Source organism: Tursiops truncatus, chromosome 11 (assembly GCF_011762595.2).
Source record: "Tursiops truncatus isolate mTurTru1 chromosome 11, mTurTru1.mat.Y, whole genome shotgun sequence".
NCBI classification, from domain to species: domain Eukaryota; kingdom Metazoa; phylum Chordata; class Mammalia; order Artiodactyla; family Delphinidae; genus Tursiops; species Tursiops truncatus.
Window position 1 is genome coordinate 60,148,440 of NC_047044.1, and position 19,480 is coordinate 60,167,919.

Consider the following 19,480-nt stretch of genomic DNA (forward strand, 5'->3'; position numbering starts at 1 on the left):
ATAAGTGCTCAGGAAATGTTAATTTCCCAACTGTTCCCACTTTTCCTTCTAGGAGGCCTAACCCCGTGGGCTCTAGGTTCCGGCGGGCACTGCACTCTCCCTCCCAAGGCCTCCCGCCTGACTTTCCGCCTTCCGGAGGCTTTCCCTCAACTTTCCAGCCAGCTGCCCCTGACACAATCCTGGGAGAGTTTAATTGGGTACTGCCCTGAACGTGGCTTATTTTGGACTTTTCGAGTGCTGAGAGTGAGTAGGAGAGCGTGTTGAGGAATTCGGAACTGGGAAAAACAGCAGTCTCACAGGAAACAAAAAAACGCTCCGACCCTTAAATAGTGGTCTGCCCTACGGACGTGTTTACACCGGCCCCCTCCGGCCGCCAGGCAGCGCGCGAGGACGCCGGAAGTCTGTCCCGGACTGCGCATGCGTCCTTCTTCTCCGTTACTCTTCCATTCACTTCCGTTGAGCTTTGCATAGCAGTTTGTCCCAGGCGACAACCCGTACGCATCCTAATCTAGCCAGGGAACTAAGAGTCGGCGGAGCGGGATCCGGGAGTTTGCTCAGTCCGGACGTCTTCGGGACCGGCAGGATGTGCTCCCTGGCGTTGTTCCCTCCGCCGCCGCCTAGGGGACAAGTCACCCTATACGAGCACAATAACGAGCTGGTGACGGGCAGTAGCTATGAGAGTCCGCCTCCCGACTTCCGGGGCCAGGTGGTCAGGGCGAGGAGGGAGGAGACCTACAGGCGAGGGGGGCAGAGTCGGAGAGAATGGGGGAGCAGAGGCAACGTGATAGGGGCGGGGTCGAGGTCCCCAGACTGGAGTATTGGAAATAGCCTGGCTCAGGCTGGGGAAGAATAGAAGGACTGGGATGTATTTAAGAGCTGGGATTGGAGGATAAGGGATGCTGACGGGCTGTGGTGCGGGCCTAGTGGGAACGGAGAGTGAGGGCGAATCTAGGGGATGTGAGGGTGCAGGAGGACTTCTGAAAAGTTGGTACAGAATCTGGGAGAACTGGGAAGGCACAACCTGGGGAGTTTTTTCCTGTGGTGTTTCTGGGAAGGAAAAGGAAGAGAAACTTACATTTATTGAGCGTTTGCTTGGAAGAAAGGCTCTGAGTCAGGTGTTCTCCACAAATGTTTTAATAATGTGATTTAATCACAGCAACCCTATGAAATATTATTCTAGTTTTACAGATAAGGGAGCTAAGACCTGTTTCCCTGTCCCACAAGTGTTATATATATATATATTTTTTCTTTTTCCTTTAACATACTTATTGGAGTATAATTGCTTTACAACGTTGTGTTAGTTTCTGCTGTATAACGAAGTGAATCAGCTATATGCATACGTATATCCCCATATCTCCTCCCTCTTGCGTCTCCCTCCCACCCTCCTTATCCCACCCCTCTAGGTGGTCGCAAAGCACCAAGCTGATCACCCTGTGCTATGCAGCTTCTTCCCACTAGCTATCTGTTTTACATTTGGTAGTGTATATATGTTAATGTTGCTCTCTCACTTCGTCCCAGCTTACCCTTCCCCCTCCCTGTGTCCTCAAGTCCATTCTCTACATCTGTGTCTTTATTCCTGTCCTGCCCCTAGGTTCATCAGAATCTTTTTTTTTTTTTAGATTATATATATGTTCGCATACGGTATTTGTTTTTCTCTTTCTGACTTACTTCACTCTGTATGACAGACTCTGGGTCCATCCACCTCACTACAAATAACTCAATTTCGTTTCTTTTTATGGCTGAGTAATATTCCATTATATATATATATGCCACATCTTTATTATTTTTTAAAATTTATTTAATTTATTATTTTATTTTTGGCTGCATTGGGTCTTCGTTGCTGTGCACGGGCTTTCTCTAGTTGTGGCGAGCGGGAGCTACTCTTCGTTGCGGTGCATGGGCTTCTCATTGTGGTAGCTTCTCTTGTTGCAGAGCATGGGCTATAGGTGCCCGGGCTTCAGTAGTTGTGGCATGCGGGCTTCAGTAGTTGTGGCACGCAAGCTCTAGAGCGCAGGCTCAGAAGTTGTGGCTCACGGACTTAGTTGCTCCGCGACATGTGGGATCTTCCCGGACCAGGGCTTGAACCCGTGTCTCCTGCATTGGCAGGTAGATTCTTAACCACTGCGCCACCAGGGAAGCCCACATCTTCTTTATCTGTTCATCTGTCGATGGACACTTAGGTTGCTTCCAGGTCCTGGCTATCGTAAATAGTGCTGCAATGAACATTGTGTTACATGACTCTTTTTGAATTATGGTTTTCTCAGGGTGTATGCCCAGTAGTGGGATTGCTGGTCATATGGTAGTTCTATTTTTAGTTTTTTAAGGAACCGCCATACTGTTCTCCATACTAGCTGTATCAATTTACATTCCCACCAACAGTGCAAGAGGGTTCCCTTTTCTCCATACCCTCTCCAGCATTTATTGTTGTAGATTTTTTGATGATGGCCATTCTGACCGGTGTGAGGTGATACCTCATTGTAGTTTTGATTTGCATTTCTCTAATGATTAGTGATGTTGAGCATCTTTTCATGTGTTTGTTGGCAATCTGTATACCTTCTTTGGAGAAATGTCTATTTAGGTCTTCTGCCCATTTTTGGATTGGGTTGTTTGTTTTTTTTTGATATTGAGCTGCATGAACTGCTTGTATATTTTGGAGATTAATCCTTTGTAAGTTGCTTCGTTTGCAAATATTTTCTCCCATTCTGAGGGTTGTCTTTTCGTCTTGTTTATGGTTTCCTTTGCTGTGCAAAAGCTTTTAAGTTTCATTAGGTTCCATTTGTTTATTTTTGTTTTTATTTCCATTTCTTTAGGAGGTGGGTCAAAAAGGATCTTGCTGTGATTTACGTCATAGAGTGTTCTGCCTATGTTTTCCTCTAAGGGTTTTATAGTGTCTGGCCTTACATTTAGGTCTTTAATCCATTTTGAGTTTATTTTTGTGTATGGTGTTAGGAAGTGTTTTAATTTTATTCCTTTACATGTAGCTGTCCAGTTTTCCCAGCACCACTTATTGAAGAGGCTGTCTTTTCTCCACTGTATATTCTTGCCTCCTTTCTCAAAGATAAGGTGACCATATGTGCATGGGTTTGTCTCTGGGCTTTCTGTCCTGTTCCATTGATCTGTATTTCTGTTTTTGTGCCAGTATCATACTGTCTTGATTACTGTAGCTTTGTACTATAATCTGAAGTCCGGAAGCCTGATTTGTCCAGCTCCATTTTTCTTTCTCAAGATTGCTTTGGCTATTCAGGGTCTTTTGTGTTTCCCTACAAATTGTGCAATTTTCTGTTCTAGTTGTGTGAAAAATGCCATTGGTAATTTGATAGGGATTGCATTGAATCTGTAGATTGCTTTGGGTAGTATAGTCATTTTCACAATGTTGATTCTTCCAATCCAAGAACATGGTATATCTCTCCATCTGTTTGTATCATCTTTAATTTCTTTCATCAGTGTCTTATAGATTTCTGAATACAGGTCTTTTGTCTCCTTAGGTAGGTTTATTCCTAGGTATTTTATTCTTTTTGTTGCAGTGGTAAATGGGAGTGTTTCCTTAATTTCTCTCTCAGATTTTTCATCATCAGTTTATAGGAATGCAAGAGATTTCTCTGCATTAATTTTGTATCCTGCTACTCTACCACATTCATTGATTAGTAGTAGTTTTCTGGTAGCATCTTTAGGATTCTCTCTATATAGTATCATGTCATCTGCAAACAGTGACAGTTTTACTTCTTCTTTTCCGATTTGGATTCCTTTTATTTCTGTTTCTTCTCTGATTGCTGTGGCTAAAACTTCCAAAACTATGTTGAATAATGGTGGTGAAGGTGGGCAGCCTTGTCTTGTTTCTGATCTGAGAAGAAATGGTTTCAATTTTTCACCATTGAGAACAATGTTGGCTGTGGGTTTGTCATATATGGCCTTTATTATGTTGAGGTAGGTTCCCTCTATGCCTACTTTCTGGAGAGTTTTTATCATAAATGGGTGTTGAATTTTGTCAAAAGCTTTTTCTGCATCTATTGAGACTATCATGTGGTTTTTATCCTTCATTTTGTTAATGTGATGTATCACATTGACTAATTTGTGTATATTGAAGAATCCTTGCATTCCTGAGATAAACCCCACTTGATCATGGTGTTTGAACCTTTTAATGTGCTGTTGGATTCTGTTTGCTAGTATTTTGTTGAGGATTTTTGCATCTGTGTTCATCAGAGATATTGGCCTGTAGTTTTCTTATTTTGTGACATCTTTGTCTGGTTTGGTATCAGGGTGATGGTGGCCTCATAGAATGAGTTTGGGAGTGTTCCTCCCTCTGCTATATGTTGGAAGAGTTTGAGAAGGATAGGTGTTATCTCTTCTCTAAATGTTTGATAGAATTCGCCTGTGAAGCCATCTGGTCCTGGGCTTTTGTTTGTTGGAAGTTTTTTAATCGCAGTTTCAATTTCAGTGCTTGTGATTGGTCTGTTTATATTTTCTGTTTCTTCCTGGTTCAGTCTCAGAAGGTTGTGCTTTTCTAAGAATTTGTCCATTTCTTCCAGGTTGTCCATTTTATTGGTATATAGTTGCTTGTAGTAATCTCTCATGATCCTTTGTATTTCTGCAGCATCAGTTGTTACTTCTCCTTTTTCATTCTAATTCTGTTGATTTGAGTCGTCTCCCTTTTTTTCTTGATGAGTCAGGCTAATGGTTTATCAATTTTGTTTATCTTCTCAAAGAACCAGTTTTTAGTTTTCTTGATCTTTGCTATTGTTTCCTTCATTTCTTTTTCATTTATTTCTGATCTGATCTTTATGATTTCTTTCCTTCTGCTAACTTTGAGTTTTTTTTTGGTTCTTCTTCCTCTAATTGCTTTAGGTGTAAGGTTAGGTTCTTTATTTGAGATTTTTCTTGTTTCTTGAGGTAAGGTTGTATTGCTGTAAACTTCCCTCTTAGAACTGCTTTTGCTGCATCCCATATGTTTTGGGTTGTTGTGTTTTCATTGTCATTTGTTTCTAGGTATTTTTTGATTTCCTCTTTGATTTCTTCTGTGGTCTCTCGGTTATTTAGTAGCATATTATTTAGCCTCCACGTGTTTGTATTTTTAAATTTTTCCTGTAGGTGATATCTAGTCTCATAACGTTGTGGTCGGAAAAGATACTTGATACGATTTCAGTTTTCTTAAATTTACCAAGGCTTGATTTGTGACCCAGAATATGATCTATCCTGGAGAATGTTCCATGAGCACTTGAGAAGAAAGTGTATTCTGTTGTTTTTGGATGCAGTGTCCTATAAATATCAATTAAGTCCATCTTGTTTAATGTATCATTTAAAGCTTGTGTTTCCTTATTTATTTTCATTTTGGATGATCTGTCCATTGGTAAAAGTCAGGTGTTAAAGTCCCCTACTATTATTGTGTTACTATTTCCCCTTTTATGGCTGTTAGCATTTGCCTTATGTATTGAGGTGCTCCTATGTTGGGTGCATAAATATTTACAATTGTTATATCTTCTTCTTGGATTGATCCATTGATCATTATGTAGTGTCCTTCTTTGTCTCTTGTAATAGTGTTTGTTTTTTTTGTTTTAATTTATTTTTGGCTGCATTGGGTCTTCGTTGCTGCACGCAGGCTTTCTCTAGTTGTGGCGAGCGGGGGCTACTCTTCGTTGTGGTGTGCGGGCTTCTCATTGCAGTGGCTTCTCTTGTTGCAGAGCACGGGCTCTAGGCACGTGGTCTTCAGTAGTTGCGGTGTGCAGGCTTCAGTAGTTGTGGTTTGCAGGCTCTAGAGCGCAGGCTCAATAGTTGTGGTGCATGGGCCTTGTTGCTCCACGGCATGTGGGAATCTTCCCGGACCAGGGCTCAAACCCATATCCCCTGCATTGGCAGGCAGGTTCTTAACCACTGCACCGCCAGGGAAGCCCCTAGTCTTTGTTTTAAAGTCTATTTTGTCTGATATGAGGATTGCTATTCTAGCTTTCTTTTGATTTCTATTTGCATGGAATATCTTTTTCCATCCCTTCACTTTCAGTCTGTATGTGTCCCTAGGTCTGAAGTGGGTCTTTTGTAGACAGCATATGTATGGGTCTTGTTTTTGTATCCATTCAGCCAGTCTATGTCTTTTGGTTGGAACATTTAATCCATTTACGTTTAAGGTAATTATCAATATGTATGTTCCTATTACCATGTTCTTAATTGTTTAGGGTTTGTTTTTGTAGGTCTTTTCCTTCTCTTGTGTTTCCTGCCTAGAGAAGTTCCTTTAGCATTTGTGCTGGTTTGGTGGTGCTGAATTCTCTTAACTTTTGCTTATCTGTAAAGGTTTTAATTTCTCCATTGAATCTGAATGAGATCCTTGCTGAGTAGAGTAATCTTGTTTGTAGATTTTTCCCTTTCATCACTTTAAATATGTCCTGCCACCCCCTTCTGGCTTGCAGAGTTTCTGCTGAAAAATCAGCTGTTAACCTTATGGGGATTCCCTTGTATGTTATTTGTTGCTTTTCCCTTGCTGTTTTTAGTATTTTTTCTTGTATTTAATTTTTGATAGTTTCATTAATATTTGTCTCGTTGTGTTTCTCTTTGGGTTTATCCTGTATGGTACTCTCTGTGCTTCCCAGACTTAATCGACTGTTTCCTTTCCCATGTTAGGGAAATTTTCAAGTATAATCTCTTCAGATATTTTCTCAGCCTCTTTCTTTTTCTCTTCTTCTTCTGGCACCCCTATAATTCGAATGTTGGTGCGTTTCTGTTGTCCCAGAGGTCTCTGAGACCGTCCTCATTTCTTTGCATTCTTTTTTCTCTTTATTCTGCTCCCTGGCAGTTATTTCCACCATTTTATCTTCCAGCTCACTTATCCATTCTTCTGCCTCAGTTATTCTGTTATTGATTCCTTCTGGAGTATTTTTTTTAATATATTTATTTTATTTATTTATTTTTGGCTGTGTTGGGTCTTCGTTGCTGTGCACAGGCTTTCTCTAGTTGCAGCGAGCAGGGGCTACTCTTCGTTGCAGTGCACAGGCTTCTCATTGCGGTGGCTTCTCTCATTGTGGAGCATGGGCTCTAGGCGCATGGGTTTCAGTAGTTTGCAGCACGCAGGTCCAGTAGTTGTGGCTCATGGGCTCTAGAGCACAAGCTCAGTAGTTGTGGTGCACGGGCTTAGTTGCTCCACGGCATGTGGGATCTTCCCGGACCAGAGGTCGAGCCCATGTCCCCTGCATTGGCAGGTGGATTCTCAACCACTGCGCCACCAGGTAAGTCCAGCCCCTAGAGTATTTTTCTTTTTTTTCGCGGTACGCAGCCCTCTCACTGTTGTGGCCTCTCCCGTTGCCGAGCACGGGCTCTGGACGCGCAGGCTCAGCGGCCATGGCACACGTGCTTAGTTGCTCCACAGCATGTGGGATCTTCCCGGACCGGGGCACGAACCCGTGTCCCCTGCATCAGCAGGCGGACTCTCAACCACTGCGCCACCAGGGAAGCCCCCCCTAGAGTATTTTTAATTTCAGTAATTGTGTTGTTCATCACTGTTTGTTTGCTCTTTAGTTCTTCTAGATCCTTGTTAAATGTTTCTTGTATTTTTTCCATTCTGTTTCCAAGATTTTGGATCATCTTTACTATCATTACTCTGAATTCTTTTTCAGGTAGGTTGCCTATTTCATCTTCATTTATTTGGTCTTGTAGGTTTTTACCTTGCTCCTTTGTCTGTAACTTTTTTTTTTTTTTAAAGAAGATGTTGGGAGTAGGAGTTTATTAATTAATTTATTGTATTTTTGCTGTGTTGCGTCTTCGTTTCTGTATGAGGGCTTTCTCTAGTTGTGGCAAGCGGGGCCACTCTTCATCGCGGTGTGCGGGCATCTCACTGTTGTGGCCTCTCTTGTTGCGGAGCACAGGCTCCAGACATGCAGGCTCAGTTGTTGTGGCTCACGGGCCTAGTTGCTCTGTGGCATGTGGGATCCTCCCAGACCAGGGCTCAAACCCGTGTCCCCTGCATTAGCAGGCAGATTCTCAACCACTACGCCACCAGGGAAGCCCTGTAAAGTATTTTTTTTGTCGTTTCTTTTTTTTTTTTTTTCTCTTTTTGATGGTGGTGCTGTATTCCTGTCTTACTGGTTGTTTGGCCTGAGACGTCCAGCACTGGAGTTTGCAGGCAGTTGGATAGAGTTTGCAGGCAGTTGGTGCCGAGATGAGGACCTCCGGGAGGCCTCACTCTGATTAATATTCCTGAGGTTCTTTGTTAGTCCAGCGGTTTGGACTCGGAGCTCCCAGCACAGGAGCTCGGGCCCGACCTCTGGCCTGGGAACCAGGGTCTTGCAAGCTTCGTGGCATGGTAAAAAAAAAAAAAAGAAAGAGAAAAAGGAGCAGTACAATATCAAAGAATAAGAAACAAAATAAAATTAGAAAGATAAAAAATATATTAGGAAAAATAAAACTATAGTTGAAGCAACTGGTTGCTGGGGGTTACTCCTGTCCCCTTAGGTGTCCATGGTTCCCCAGCGGTGCCTGGTAGGTGCCCTAGTTGTGAGGAGACACGAATTCCACATCCTTCTAGTATGCCATCTTGACTCCGCCCCTCTCCACAAGTGTTATATTTGTGGAAATGGGAAACAGGTCTCTGGAGCCTCTTACCCTCAGCCCTGCCGAGGGTTGGAGATGGCAGGACGTTCAGTAGAGATTAGGGAAGAGACTGACTCACTGTCATATCTCATTTCTGGCTCTAGTGGATCAATCTTCCTGTCCTAAACCTTACTAAGGATCCCCTGAAGACCCCTGGGAGGTTGGACCATGGCACAAGAACGGCCTTCATCCACCACCGGGAACAAGTGTGGAAGAGATGCATCAACATTTGGTGAGACATGGCAAAGGGTCTCTTGGGCCAGTGGTCTGCAGATCCTGGAGGCAATGAGGTCACCACCCCCTCTGCCTTGGCCTCCCAGCCCTCTCTAGCTCAGAGCTGTGTATCATTCAGCATATCAAATTATCAGTCCTTTTTGTGGAAGTCAAGGCTGTGCAACAGTAGTTCCATTTCAACTCCAGTGACTTGCTTTCCTTTTTGGTTTAATTCTGTGAACCTGTTCCCTCCTTATGTCATTATTACTTTCTGAGCCTTTACTTGAAGCTCAGCAAGGTTAGGTATAAGGTTGCAGCGAATAATCTCATACATAGGTCATTCATTTTGCACATGTAGGAGTGAAGCCTGGATTGAATTCCTGGCTGTGCCACTTTTTAGCTGTGTGACCTTGGTCAAGTTACTTAATCACTCTGTCCCTCAATTTCATCTGTAAAAGGGAGCCTATCTTACAAGGTTGTACCGCAAAAAAAAAAAAATTAAAAAACATCAACAAAACAAACACAGTGTATGAGAGTGCCTGTTTCCTAACACATGTGCTATCAAGCTTTGATATTTGATATTGCATTACAGTTTAATTTGCATGTCTCCTTGAGTGCAGCTAAACATCAAGTCATGGTCTGAAAAGCCATTCAGTCCTGGGTGCTTTCTCACTTTCTGCCTCTCTAGCTGCTGCTTCTCTTCCTGCTCTCTTTTTTTTTTTTTTTTTTTTTTAATGAGGTACGCGGGCCTCGCACTGTTGTGGCCTCTCCCGTTGCGGAGCACAGGCTCCGGACGCGCAGGCTCAGCGGCCATGGCTCATGGGCCCAGCCGCTCCGCGGCATGTGGGATCTTCCCAGACCGGGGCACGAACCCGCGTCCCCTGCATCGGCAGGCAGACTTTCAACCACTGCGCCACCAGGGAAGCCTCCTGCTCTCTCTTAAATGTTGGTGTCCCTAGGCTGGACTTGTGATTGATGCTCCACACCTGGGTGTTCACTTGTCTGCCCAACACCCTCGGTTAGAGATATTCCACAGGCTTCATACACTCAGCTTGTTCAAAATCAATCTCTTCATTTTCCTCTCTAAGCTGGCTTCTTCCTTGTGATTTTCATCTCAAGGAATAGCCTTCCTAGTCATATAGAAGCAAGTGGTTTGAATGTAGGCTCTGGGGCAGGCAGACAGGTTGAATCCTGACTCTGCTATTTCCTACTTAGTTCACCTTTGATAATTAACCTCTTCACACTCTCTGTTCTCTCATCTAAAAATGCTGATGATAACAATACCTATTTTGTAGGGTTGTGATAAAGGCTGAATTAGATGATGCATGTGACGCATCTAGCCCAGCCCTGGCACAGTGTAAGCAGTATTAGATGCTATAATTATCACCTGCGTATTTCCCTTGATATTGCTCTTTCCCTTACTAATGTCTAATTAGTCCTCCAATCCTGTCCATTCTACTTCCTCGAGCACTCAAATCTGTCTTTTCTCCATCCCCAGTGGTTCAGGCCACTTTGGCCTTTCTTCTAGATTCCTGAAGTAGCCTCTTAACCCATTTCTTTCTCTCCATTCTTTTCCCCCTCTAATCTGCAGCCAGACTGATCTTTCTAAAATGCCAGTGTGATCAGTTTATTCCTCAGCTTAAACTCTTTCTGTGGTTTTCCATTCACTATCTTAGGGCGTCTTTTTTTTTTTTAATAATTTGTTTCGTAAATTTATTTTATTATTATTTTTTATAAATCTATTGTTTATCAATCGATCTATTTTTTCTAAATCTATAAAATTTATTTTTGGCTGCGTTGGGTCTTTGTTGCTGCGTGTGAGTTTTCTCTAGTTGCAGTGAGCGGGGGCAACTCTTCGTTGCAGTGCATGGGCTTCTCATTGCGGCGGCTTCTCTTGTTGCGGAGCACGGGCTCTAGGCACTCGGGCTCAGTAGTTGTGGCTCGCAGGCTCTAGAGCACAGGCTCAGTAGTTGTGGCGCACGGGCTTAGTTGCTCCGCGGCATGTGGGATCTTTCTGGACCAGGGCTTGAACCCGTGTCCCCTGCATTGGCAGATGGATTCTTAACCACTGTGCCACCAGGGAAGTCCCTTAGGGCAAGTCTTGACTCCTTGATCTGTGCACAAAGCCCTGAAAGAGCTCTGAGCCTTAGTTGCCTCACTGGTGGACAATTTATATATTGTCCTCTCATGGGTACAATGAAAGGACTATATAAAGTACATGTCACATAGTTGTCACTCATTAAGTGTGAGTGTTATTTTTAATACATGTTTATTGAGTGAATGAATAGATGAACTTAGAGAGCAGACTGAAGGGATCAGAGTGACTCACAGCTCCCTCTCCTGTTCAGGCGTGATGTGGGACTTTTTGGTGTGCTGAATGAAATTGCAGACTCAGAGGAGGAGGGTAAGTGTGTTTACCTCTAGCCTTCTCTAGTTTTATGGTTGCCATCTCCCGTCCATATTCCCCCTAATTCATCCCAATACCTGTTGGCCCAGCGCCTTTCCCTTTAGCCCTGTATTTCCCAGCCCATTTGACTCTGCTGGTACCATCTTCTCTTCCCCTCTACCTACCCCCATACCATAGAGTGGGTGTCCGGAGCACTTGTTGGGTGGAAGGATCTGGGGAGTGCTTGCCCTTGCTCGTCCCTCACCTAGGAGGGTGCCCAGTGAGAACCCTGTGAATGGTTTAATCACAGCTGCTTTCTCAACCCCACAGTGTTTGAGTGGGTGAAGACGGCATCCAGCTGGGCCCTGGCACTCTGTCGATGGGCCTCCTCCCTCCATGGGTCTCTGTTTCCCCATCTGTCTGTAAGTTTGGCTTCCCCCCGGCCCTCCCTGGCTGCTGCTCCCCCACTCCCACCCCCTCTCCACTTCCTATGTCTTAGGGTCAGGGTGTGATGAGAAGACTGCAGAGGGTATGAATGGTGCAGCTCCCTTGTGGGAGCATCGAGGGGATAAGCTCCTTTTTTCCCAGTGCAACCTCTATCCGCTTTGTTATTACAGCTCAGGAGTGAAGATCTGATTGCTGAATTCGCTCAAGTCACAAACTGGTGAGTGTACAAGCTCTGGAGCTATTGTGGGAAGCAAGTCCTGAACCTTGGAACTTCTTCTGGGGAGAGGGAAATCAAGGCAGAGACTCCTCATACCCCTTTCCTGACTGCTCCCCACATTCTCCCTCCTACCGCCCCCAAAAAGAAAGAAAAGCAGTGAAAAATAATAGTGTCCTCACACAGAAGGGAACCCGAGCTCTGGGCCGGGAATGGCGAGGTGCAGGTCGGGACTCCTCACCCTCACTCCTGCCCCAGGTCCAGCTGCTGCTTGAGGGTCTTTGCGTGGCACCCACACACCAACAAGTTTGCGGTGGCCCTGCTAGATGACTCCATCCGTGTGTATAATGCCAACAGGTATGTGTGGGGCACGCTGGGTGGACTCGGAGTCTTCATTCTCCATCGGTCAGTCCCCACTTCCTTCTCCAGCCTTGGTGCCCAGGGAGTCCTGCAGTTCCTGGGCCTGGTCCATGGCTCCTTCCAGAACTGGGGTCAGGGAAGCCCCACAACTGGATGCGTCCTCTTTCCAGATCCAGTCTTTATCCTGTCCTCTGTCCCACAATACCCACAGGCCCTGGATGATCAGCTTTCTCTCTGGATTTCCCTCCTCAACCACAACTCAGGTCGCTGCGCCTTAGTGTCCCTGCTTTGACCCCATCCCCTCCCCTTTCACCCCAGCACTATAGTCCCCTCCCTGAAGCACCGGCTGCAGCGAAATGTGGCGGCCCTGGCCTGGAAGCCCCTCAGTGCCTCCGTCTTGGCTGTGGCCTGCCAGAGCTGCATTCTCATCTGGACCCTGGACCCCACGTCCTTATCTACCCGGTGAGTCCCAGCTGTCTCTCTCTTACCTTGGCCTGAGGGTCGTGGCCATGCTGGTGTGGTGAGGAGGTCTGGAAGGAGAAGTTCTTTTCCCTCACAGCACTTCCCAGGGCTACGGGAGAAGCAGACCTAAGGCCAAGGTGGAGGTGCTGAGAAGATCTAATCTAGAGAAAGGGACAGAACTGGGGGCTTCTGGGATTGTGGGGAGTTTGTACCTATGGATCATGGATTGGAAAGACTGTCTCTTTCAGAGGACTGCCAGATGTAGGTTTAAAGGAAAGGGGGAAGGGAATTAATATGGATAAAAGCTGAAACCGATGAAATTGGAAAAAATCCCCATGAGGACTAACTAAATATAAAACCAGAAACTGGTTCTTTAAATTATGAATAAAGAAGAAAACCTTTTGGCCAGCCTTAATAAGGTAAAATAGAAAATCAAAGTACACTATTTTCAAAATGGGAAAGGAGAGATAACCGCAAATATGGAAGAAAATAGAATTATTGAGCATATTATATATAAGTTTAGACTAACAGATTTGAAAACCTAAAGGAAATGTTTGTCTAGCAAAATATATGTTATCAAAGTGGACTGTAGAAGCAAGTAAAACGGATGAGCTCTACCCCTAAAAAAAGATGCCAGGCTGAGATGGTTTTATGAGAGTTCTATCTAATTGTCAAAGAAAAGATAATCTCCATGTTATCTGAACTAATCCAGATCATAAAAAATTTGGAAAGCCTCCTGATTTATTTTCCTTTTAATAAACTTTGTGCATAATTTTAGATTTTTAGAAAAGCTGCAAAGATAGTAGAGTTTTGGTATACCTTTCACATCATCGTTAACGTCTGATATAACCATGTTAGATTTGTCAAAACTAAGAAACTGACATTTGTACATTGTTATTAACTAAACTCCAAACTTTGTTCTAATTTCACCAGTTTTCTCATTAATGTCCTCTTTCTGTCCCAGGATCAATCCTGATTTCTTTCTTTTTATACAAATCTTTTTTAAAATATATATATATATTATTTATTTATTTGGCTGTGCGGGTCTTTAGTTGTGGCACTCGGAATCTTTGTTGTGGCATGCGGGATCTTTCATTGCGGTGCATGGGCTCTCTAGTTGTGGCACACAGGCTCTAGAGCACACGGGCTTGGTTGCCCCACGGCATGTGAGATCTTAGTTCCCTGACCAGGGCTCGAACCCACGTCCCCTGAGTTGGAAGGTGTATTCTTAACCACTGGACCATAAGGGAAGTCCCCATCCTGATTTATTTCCATAAACCTAATGTAACCTAACCTGACAATAGGTGGTATAAGAAAGAAAATATTTGAGCATAGATTTTATTTATTTATTTACTTACTTCCCTCCTTCCCTCCTTCCTTACTTTACTTCCTCACCATGCCTCGTGGCTTGTGGGATCTTAGTTCCCCGACCAGGGGGTTTTTTTGTTTTAAATTTTTATTGCAGTATAGTCAATTTACAATGTTGTGTTAGTTTCTGCTGTACAGCAAAGTGAATCAGTTATACATAGACATATATCCACTCTTTTTTTAGATTCTTTTCCATATAGGCCATTACAGAGTATTGAGTAGAGTTCCCTGTGCTATACAGTAGATCTTTAGTTATGTATTTGATATACTGACCAGGGACTGAACCTGCGCCCTTGGCAGTGAAAGCATGAAGTCCTAACCACTGGACTGTCAGGGAACTCCCCTGAGCATAGATTTTAAAATGCTTAATAAAATATTAGCAAATAGAGTCCAAAAGCATATTTAAAAAAAAATCGTAACCAAGTAGAATATTCCAGAAATTAAAAACTATTCACCATTAGGAAGTCTATTAAAATGATTGTTACATTTGCAAATTAAAGGAGGAAAGTGTTTCTATAAATAAATGCCCTTCTCAATAAGCAGACATTCAGCTGAATACATAAACAGGAATACAAAGAGACAACCTAAACATAAAGAGTATATATGCAAAATCAGTGGCTACCATACTGAACAGTGAAATAGGAAATACTAAAGGTATTTCCAGTAATGTCAAGATAAAGACAGAGATGTCATTACCACCATTATTAACCAACATTATTTGTGGAGGTTCTTTTGAGGGCAGTTAAGACAAGAAAAGGAAACATGGTAAAGTCTTGTGAAAGAAGAGAAAATTATTTTTATTTGATGATATGATTTTAAACCTAGATAAGACAAGAGATTCAACCAAAAAAACCTATTTAATCTAATAAGAAATTTAAGTAGTAAGGTAACTGGATCCAAGAAACTGAAAATGTAATAGCTTCCCTTGGTACCAACAATAATCAGTTGAGAAATTACAATGGAAAATATGTTCTATTTACAACAGGTACAACAATTACTATAGATTACTAGGAATAAATTGTTAAATTTATTTAATCTGTTAGACATCTGAAGAAAGTGGTTGAAGAATATTAAACAAGAGCTTAATTAATGGAGGGATGTGTTATATTCCTGGGTAGGAAAATTTAATCATGAAGATGTCAGATTAAGTGTATTTCCCATCAGAATTCTGCTGGTTTTTGTTTTTGTGAACTGGACAAAATAATAGAGTTTTTATGAAAGAATAAATGTGGAAGGATTGCCAAGAAAAGTTTGAAAAGGAAGCATATTGAGAGGAGATTTGCCCTACCAGGTATTGAAATATTTTATGAAGTTATAGTAACAGAAAGTTATTGGCATAAGATCAAACAGATCAGTGTAACAGAACAACATTCAGGAACAGATCTAAGAATTTATGGAAATTTAATATATGATGAATTTGGATTTGCATTGCAATAGAGTAGTTTTTGTTTTGTTTTTTTTTAGTGGTTTTGGCATAATTGGCTATCTATTTAGAAAACAATACAGTTTGTCCTTGCTTTACATTTTATATACAAATAAATTCCAAGCAGACAAAAGAACTAAATGTAAAAATAAATAAATAAAAGGACTAGAAGAATGTATAGAATGCTTTTTGGCCCATTCAGAATTATAGTATGATAATTATTATTTTTTTGGCTGCACCGTCAGGCTTGTGGGGTCTTAGTTCCCTGACTGGGGATTGAACCCTGGCCCTCAGCAGTGAGAGCGTGGAGTCCTGACCACTGGACCACCAGGGAGTTCCCAGTATGCTAGTATTATTAAAGTTGAAATGTTTGATAATATCCAATACTAGCAAGACTAGGAAAACTACAGGTAGAGTATATTGTGGTACAAACTTTTCAGAATATATTTGTTGGCATATTTATCTTTTGAAAGGTTCAAGCCTTTTTTTACCTGCAATTCCACTTTAATACTCTATTCTACACAAATAATGACGAGTACATAAAGATATAGGGAATATTTTTTGCAGTACCGTTTGTAACAGCTGAAATATCCATTTGTGGTGGCCTGACTGAGTAAATTGTAGTTCATCTATTCAGTGGAATGCAGTGGGGCCACTGAAAAGAATGAGATGGATCTCTGTAAACTGATGTATTGTAAAGTTAAGAGAGTTAGTTGTAGACTGGTGACCTAAGATCTCATTAGAGCTTAAGGGGGGTATAGTTGGGAGGAGAAAGGACAAGGTGGCATTAATTTGGCTAGTAGCCTGTACCTGTCAGGCCAAGAATGTGGCTCTGGAGATACAGAGCTGACGGACACAGCCGGGGCCCCTCAACTAGTTCCCAGTTTAGTGGGGGGGGGGGGGGGGTTTGCCACGTGCGCCATCTTTGATGTGGGAGCGCCGGGGAGGGAAGCTGATTCTGACAAGGAAAGGCAGAAAGACAGAGTTAGGAGCACAGGCTGAATCCTGGAGAGTGGTGGATAACTGTAGGAAGAGAAGAGATTGGAACCTTGAAGTGATGGCATGGATTATCCCATGCTCCAGGCAGGATGGTCCTGTGGGGAGAGGGCTCTCATCTAGAGCAGAACATGCATCTCCCCAGCCCAGTACCTTCTAGCTTTACTGGTCAAAAGTTTTTGTCTCGTTCAGGCTTTTTTGTCCCTTTCACCTGTTTTCCTTTCTGGACCTCCTGATAGTGACTGCCCTTCCTTCCTTCTTTTTCTTTAACTTCCATGATCCTTATTCATTTTCCCCAACCTGGATTTGAACTCAGAGGGGCCATTGGGATTGGGAAGTTTTAGCAGGAGGAGGCAGGGGAATAGAATCATGGGCTTTCTTCCTGTTGTCTTCTAACTCCACACCCCGTTTCCCCTCGGCAGACCCTCTTCCGGCTGTGCCCAAGTGCTCTCTCACCCTGGGCACACGCCTGTCACCAGCTTGGCCTGGGCCCCCAGTGGGGGTCGGCTACTCTCAGCTTCACCTGTGGACGCTGCCATCCTGGTGAGTTGGTCCCCACGCCTCTTCTGGTCATTTCAGCCACCCCAGACTTGAGGAGAGAGCTTTCTTTGCCTGGTGGTGGGAAATACCCTGGGGGAAGGAGAGGAACAGCTGTCCATTCAATCTTAAACATATCCAGGGAAAGGTGCTGCACCAGCCTGACTCCTCAGATGTAGATTTCTGCCTGCTGTCAGTATAGACATAACCCTATTTCCTCCTGTTTTAACTGTCCCTTTCCCACGTCCTCCCCTCTGGTTCTTTGTACCTTAAGGAAGGGCGGCCCCCCGTGGGATGGTAGGGATGCTTGAGTCTCCCCTGTCTCACTCTCTTCCCCTTTCTCCTAGGTATGGGATGTCTCAACAGAGACCTGTGTTCCCCTTCCCTGGTTTCGGGGAGGTGGGGTTACCAACCTGCTCTGGTCCCCGGATGGCAGCAAAGTCCTGGCTACCACTCCTTCAGCTCTCTTTCGGTGAGTAGGGGGAGGGCGGGGAGGGGGGCAGGAACGACCTAGAGAAAGGCACTAGGCTCCTGGAACTGCGAGTGCCACAACCTTCTGTCCGCGTTCCCATTCACCTGAATGTGGGACTGACAGGAAGGGAAGTCCAGGCTGTGACACCTAGAGTTCCTAAGCTGTGACCTGCCTCTCTTTGGCACAGAGTCTGGGAGGCCCAGATGTGGACTTGTGAGCGGTGGCCTACCCTATCAGGGCGATGTCAGGTAGGAGGGACTGTGCGTCTCAGGAGCGGGGGCGGAGGTGGGCCCTGCTCCCCCAGGCGTGTCCCCCCACCTCCTCTACTTCTCTTCCTCGTGTGCTTCCCTCCTGTATTCCCATAGACCACTCTTTCCCTGCCTTTTGCTCCCTGACCCCAGACTGGCTGCTGGAGTCCTGATGGAAACCGCCTGCTGTTCACTGTGTTGGGGGAACCATTGATTTACTCCTTGTCGTTCCCAGAACGTTGTGGTGAGTCCAGGGAAACACTTCTGGATGCACAACATCTGGGGTAGTCGGAGGGAGACAGGAACCATCTGGAATATGCTGCTCTGAAGGATAAAGGGAAGAAACTTGGGGAAAAAAAAAAAGGAATAAGCTTGGGAGCCTTGAGAGGTGTTGATGCCTGTGATGGAGAGGAGGCAGGGGCCAGTGGGAGGCCCCTTTCTTGTCCTTAAGAGCCTCTGCCCTGATCCGCAGGTGAGCGAAAGGGGTGCGTTGGAGGCGCGAAGTCAGCTACGATTGTGGCAGATCTGTCTGAGACGACAGTACAGACACCAGATGGAGAGGAAAGGTGAGCTGGGTGGGCGAGGGAGGGGCAGTGAGACAAAGCTGGGAGGGACCACGCTGAGCCCTCCCAACCTGCTGTTCTGACCCACAGGCTTGGGGGAGAGGCTCACTCCATGGTCTGGGACCCAAGTGGGGAGCGGCTGGCTGTGCTCATGAAAGGTAAGAGGAGGGGAGGGAGGCCTTTGCTCCGGCCGCACCATCTTCCCATTAATTGACTGTTTCCAGGCCCTGGCTGCAGTTCTTCTCTGCCCCTGCCCCTACCCTGGGATTCTGCCTCCAGAGTTCCTTCCTATCCCTGTATCCACTTCTTACAGGAAATCCACGGGTCCAGAATGGTAAACCAGTCATCCTCCTTTTTCGCACTCGAAACAGCCCTGTGTTTGAGCTACTTCCTTGGTAGGTGCTGGGCAGGTGTGGTCCCCCCCCCCGGCCTCCCATACCAAACCCATACCCTCTACACCTGCCTTCTGCCTCCAGCAGCCTGCTCACCTTTCCTTCTGCCCCTAGTGGCGCTGTCCAGGGGGAGCCAGGAGCCCAGGCCCAGCTCATCACTTTCCATCCTTCCTTCAACAAAGGAGCTCTGCTCAGCGTGGTGAGTAGGCCAGCTGCTGTGGTTGCAGGAGTGGGCTGAGGAGCAAGGGCTGCAGCTGCTGTGTGGCTCTGCTGTATGGCCTTCTTTGGGCTCAGACTGGTCAGACTTTGCTTTCCCCTCTCTCTGCAGTGCTGGTCCACGGGCCGGATCGCCCACATCCCTCTGTACTTTGTCAATGCCCAGTTTCCACGTTTTAGCCCAGTGCTTGGCCGAACTCAAGAGCCCCCAGCTGGGGGCGGAGGCTCTATTCATGATCTGCCCCTCTTTACTGAGACGTCCCCAACCTCTGCCCCTTGGGACCCTCTCCCAGGGCCACCCCTTGGTCGGCCCCACTCCCCTCACTCCCGCATTCAATAATAAAAAGTGTCCTTTTTTTGTTTTCCATTCGATTATGAGACTCTTATCTTTACCCAACATTGGGGTATACTGAAGAAGAAGAAGCCGTGGACTTTGGGTTAAGATCTTGGCTCTTTCACTTTTTAGTCATTTCTTGTGAATTTGGTCAAGTTATTTACCCTTAGAAACTGCAGAGTTTCCAAACGATTTGGAAAGCAAAGCTGAGAAAATACCTAGCACAGGCTCTGGCACATAACAGATGTTGTACTTTTCCCAAGTTTCAGCAAGTTCCCAGA

The 19,480-nt window shown here is 44.7% G+C and overlaps 1 protein-coding gene across 3 annotated transcripts; it reads left to right on the forward strand.

Annotated features, from left to right (window-relative positions):
- Positions 1-19,232, forward strand: AAAS (aladin WD repeat nucleoporin). 3 transcript variants are annotated; one of them, XM_033866615.2, is made up of 16 exons: positions 1-243; positions 8,673-8,800; positions 11,130-11,185; positions 11,498-11,589; positions 11,785-11,831; positions 12,087-12,185; positions 12,507-12,650; positions 16,860-16,980; positions 17,322-17,446; positions 17,634-17,694; positions 17,848-17,938; positions 18,167-18,260; positions 18,348-18,415; positions 18,571-18,652; positions 18,764-18,848; positions 18,978-19,232. In XM_033866615.2, the coding sequence occupies exons 1-16, from the start codon at positions 16-18 to the stop codon at positions 19,203-19,205; spliced, it is 1,749 nt and encodes a 582-aa protein (XP_033722506.1). In that variant the 5' UTR covers positions 1-15; the 3' UTR covers positions 19,206-19,232. The 3 variants fall into 3 exon arrangements, with proteins under 3 accessions (XP_033722506.1, XP_033722507.1, XP_033722508.1); XM_033866616.2 differs by lacking the exon at positions 1-243 and adding an exon at positions 482-706; XM_033866617.2 differs by lacking the exons at positions 1-243; positions 8,673-8,800 and adding an exon at positions 513-706.
- The last annotated feature ends 248 nt before the right edge of the window (positions 19,233-19,480 follow it).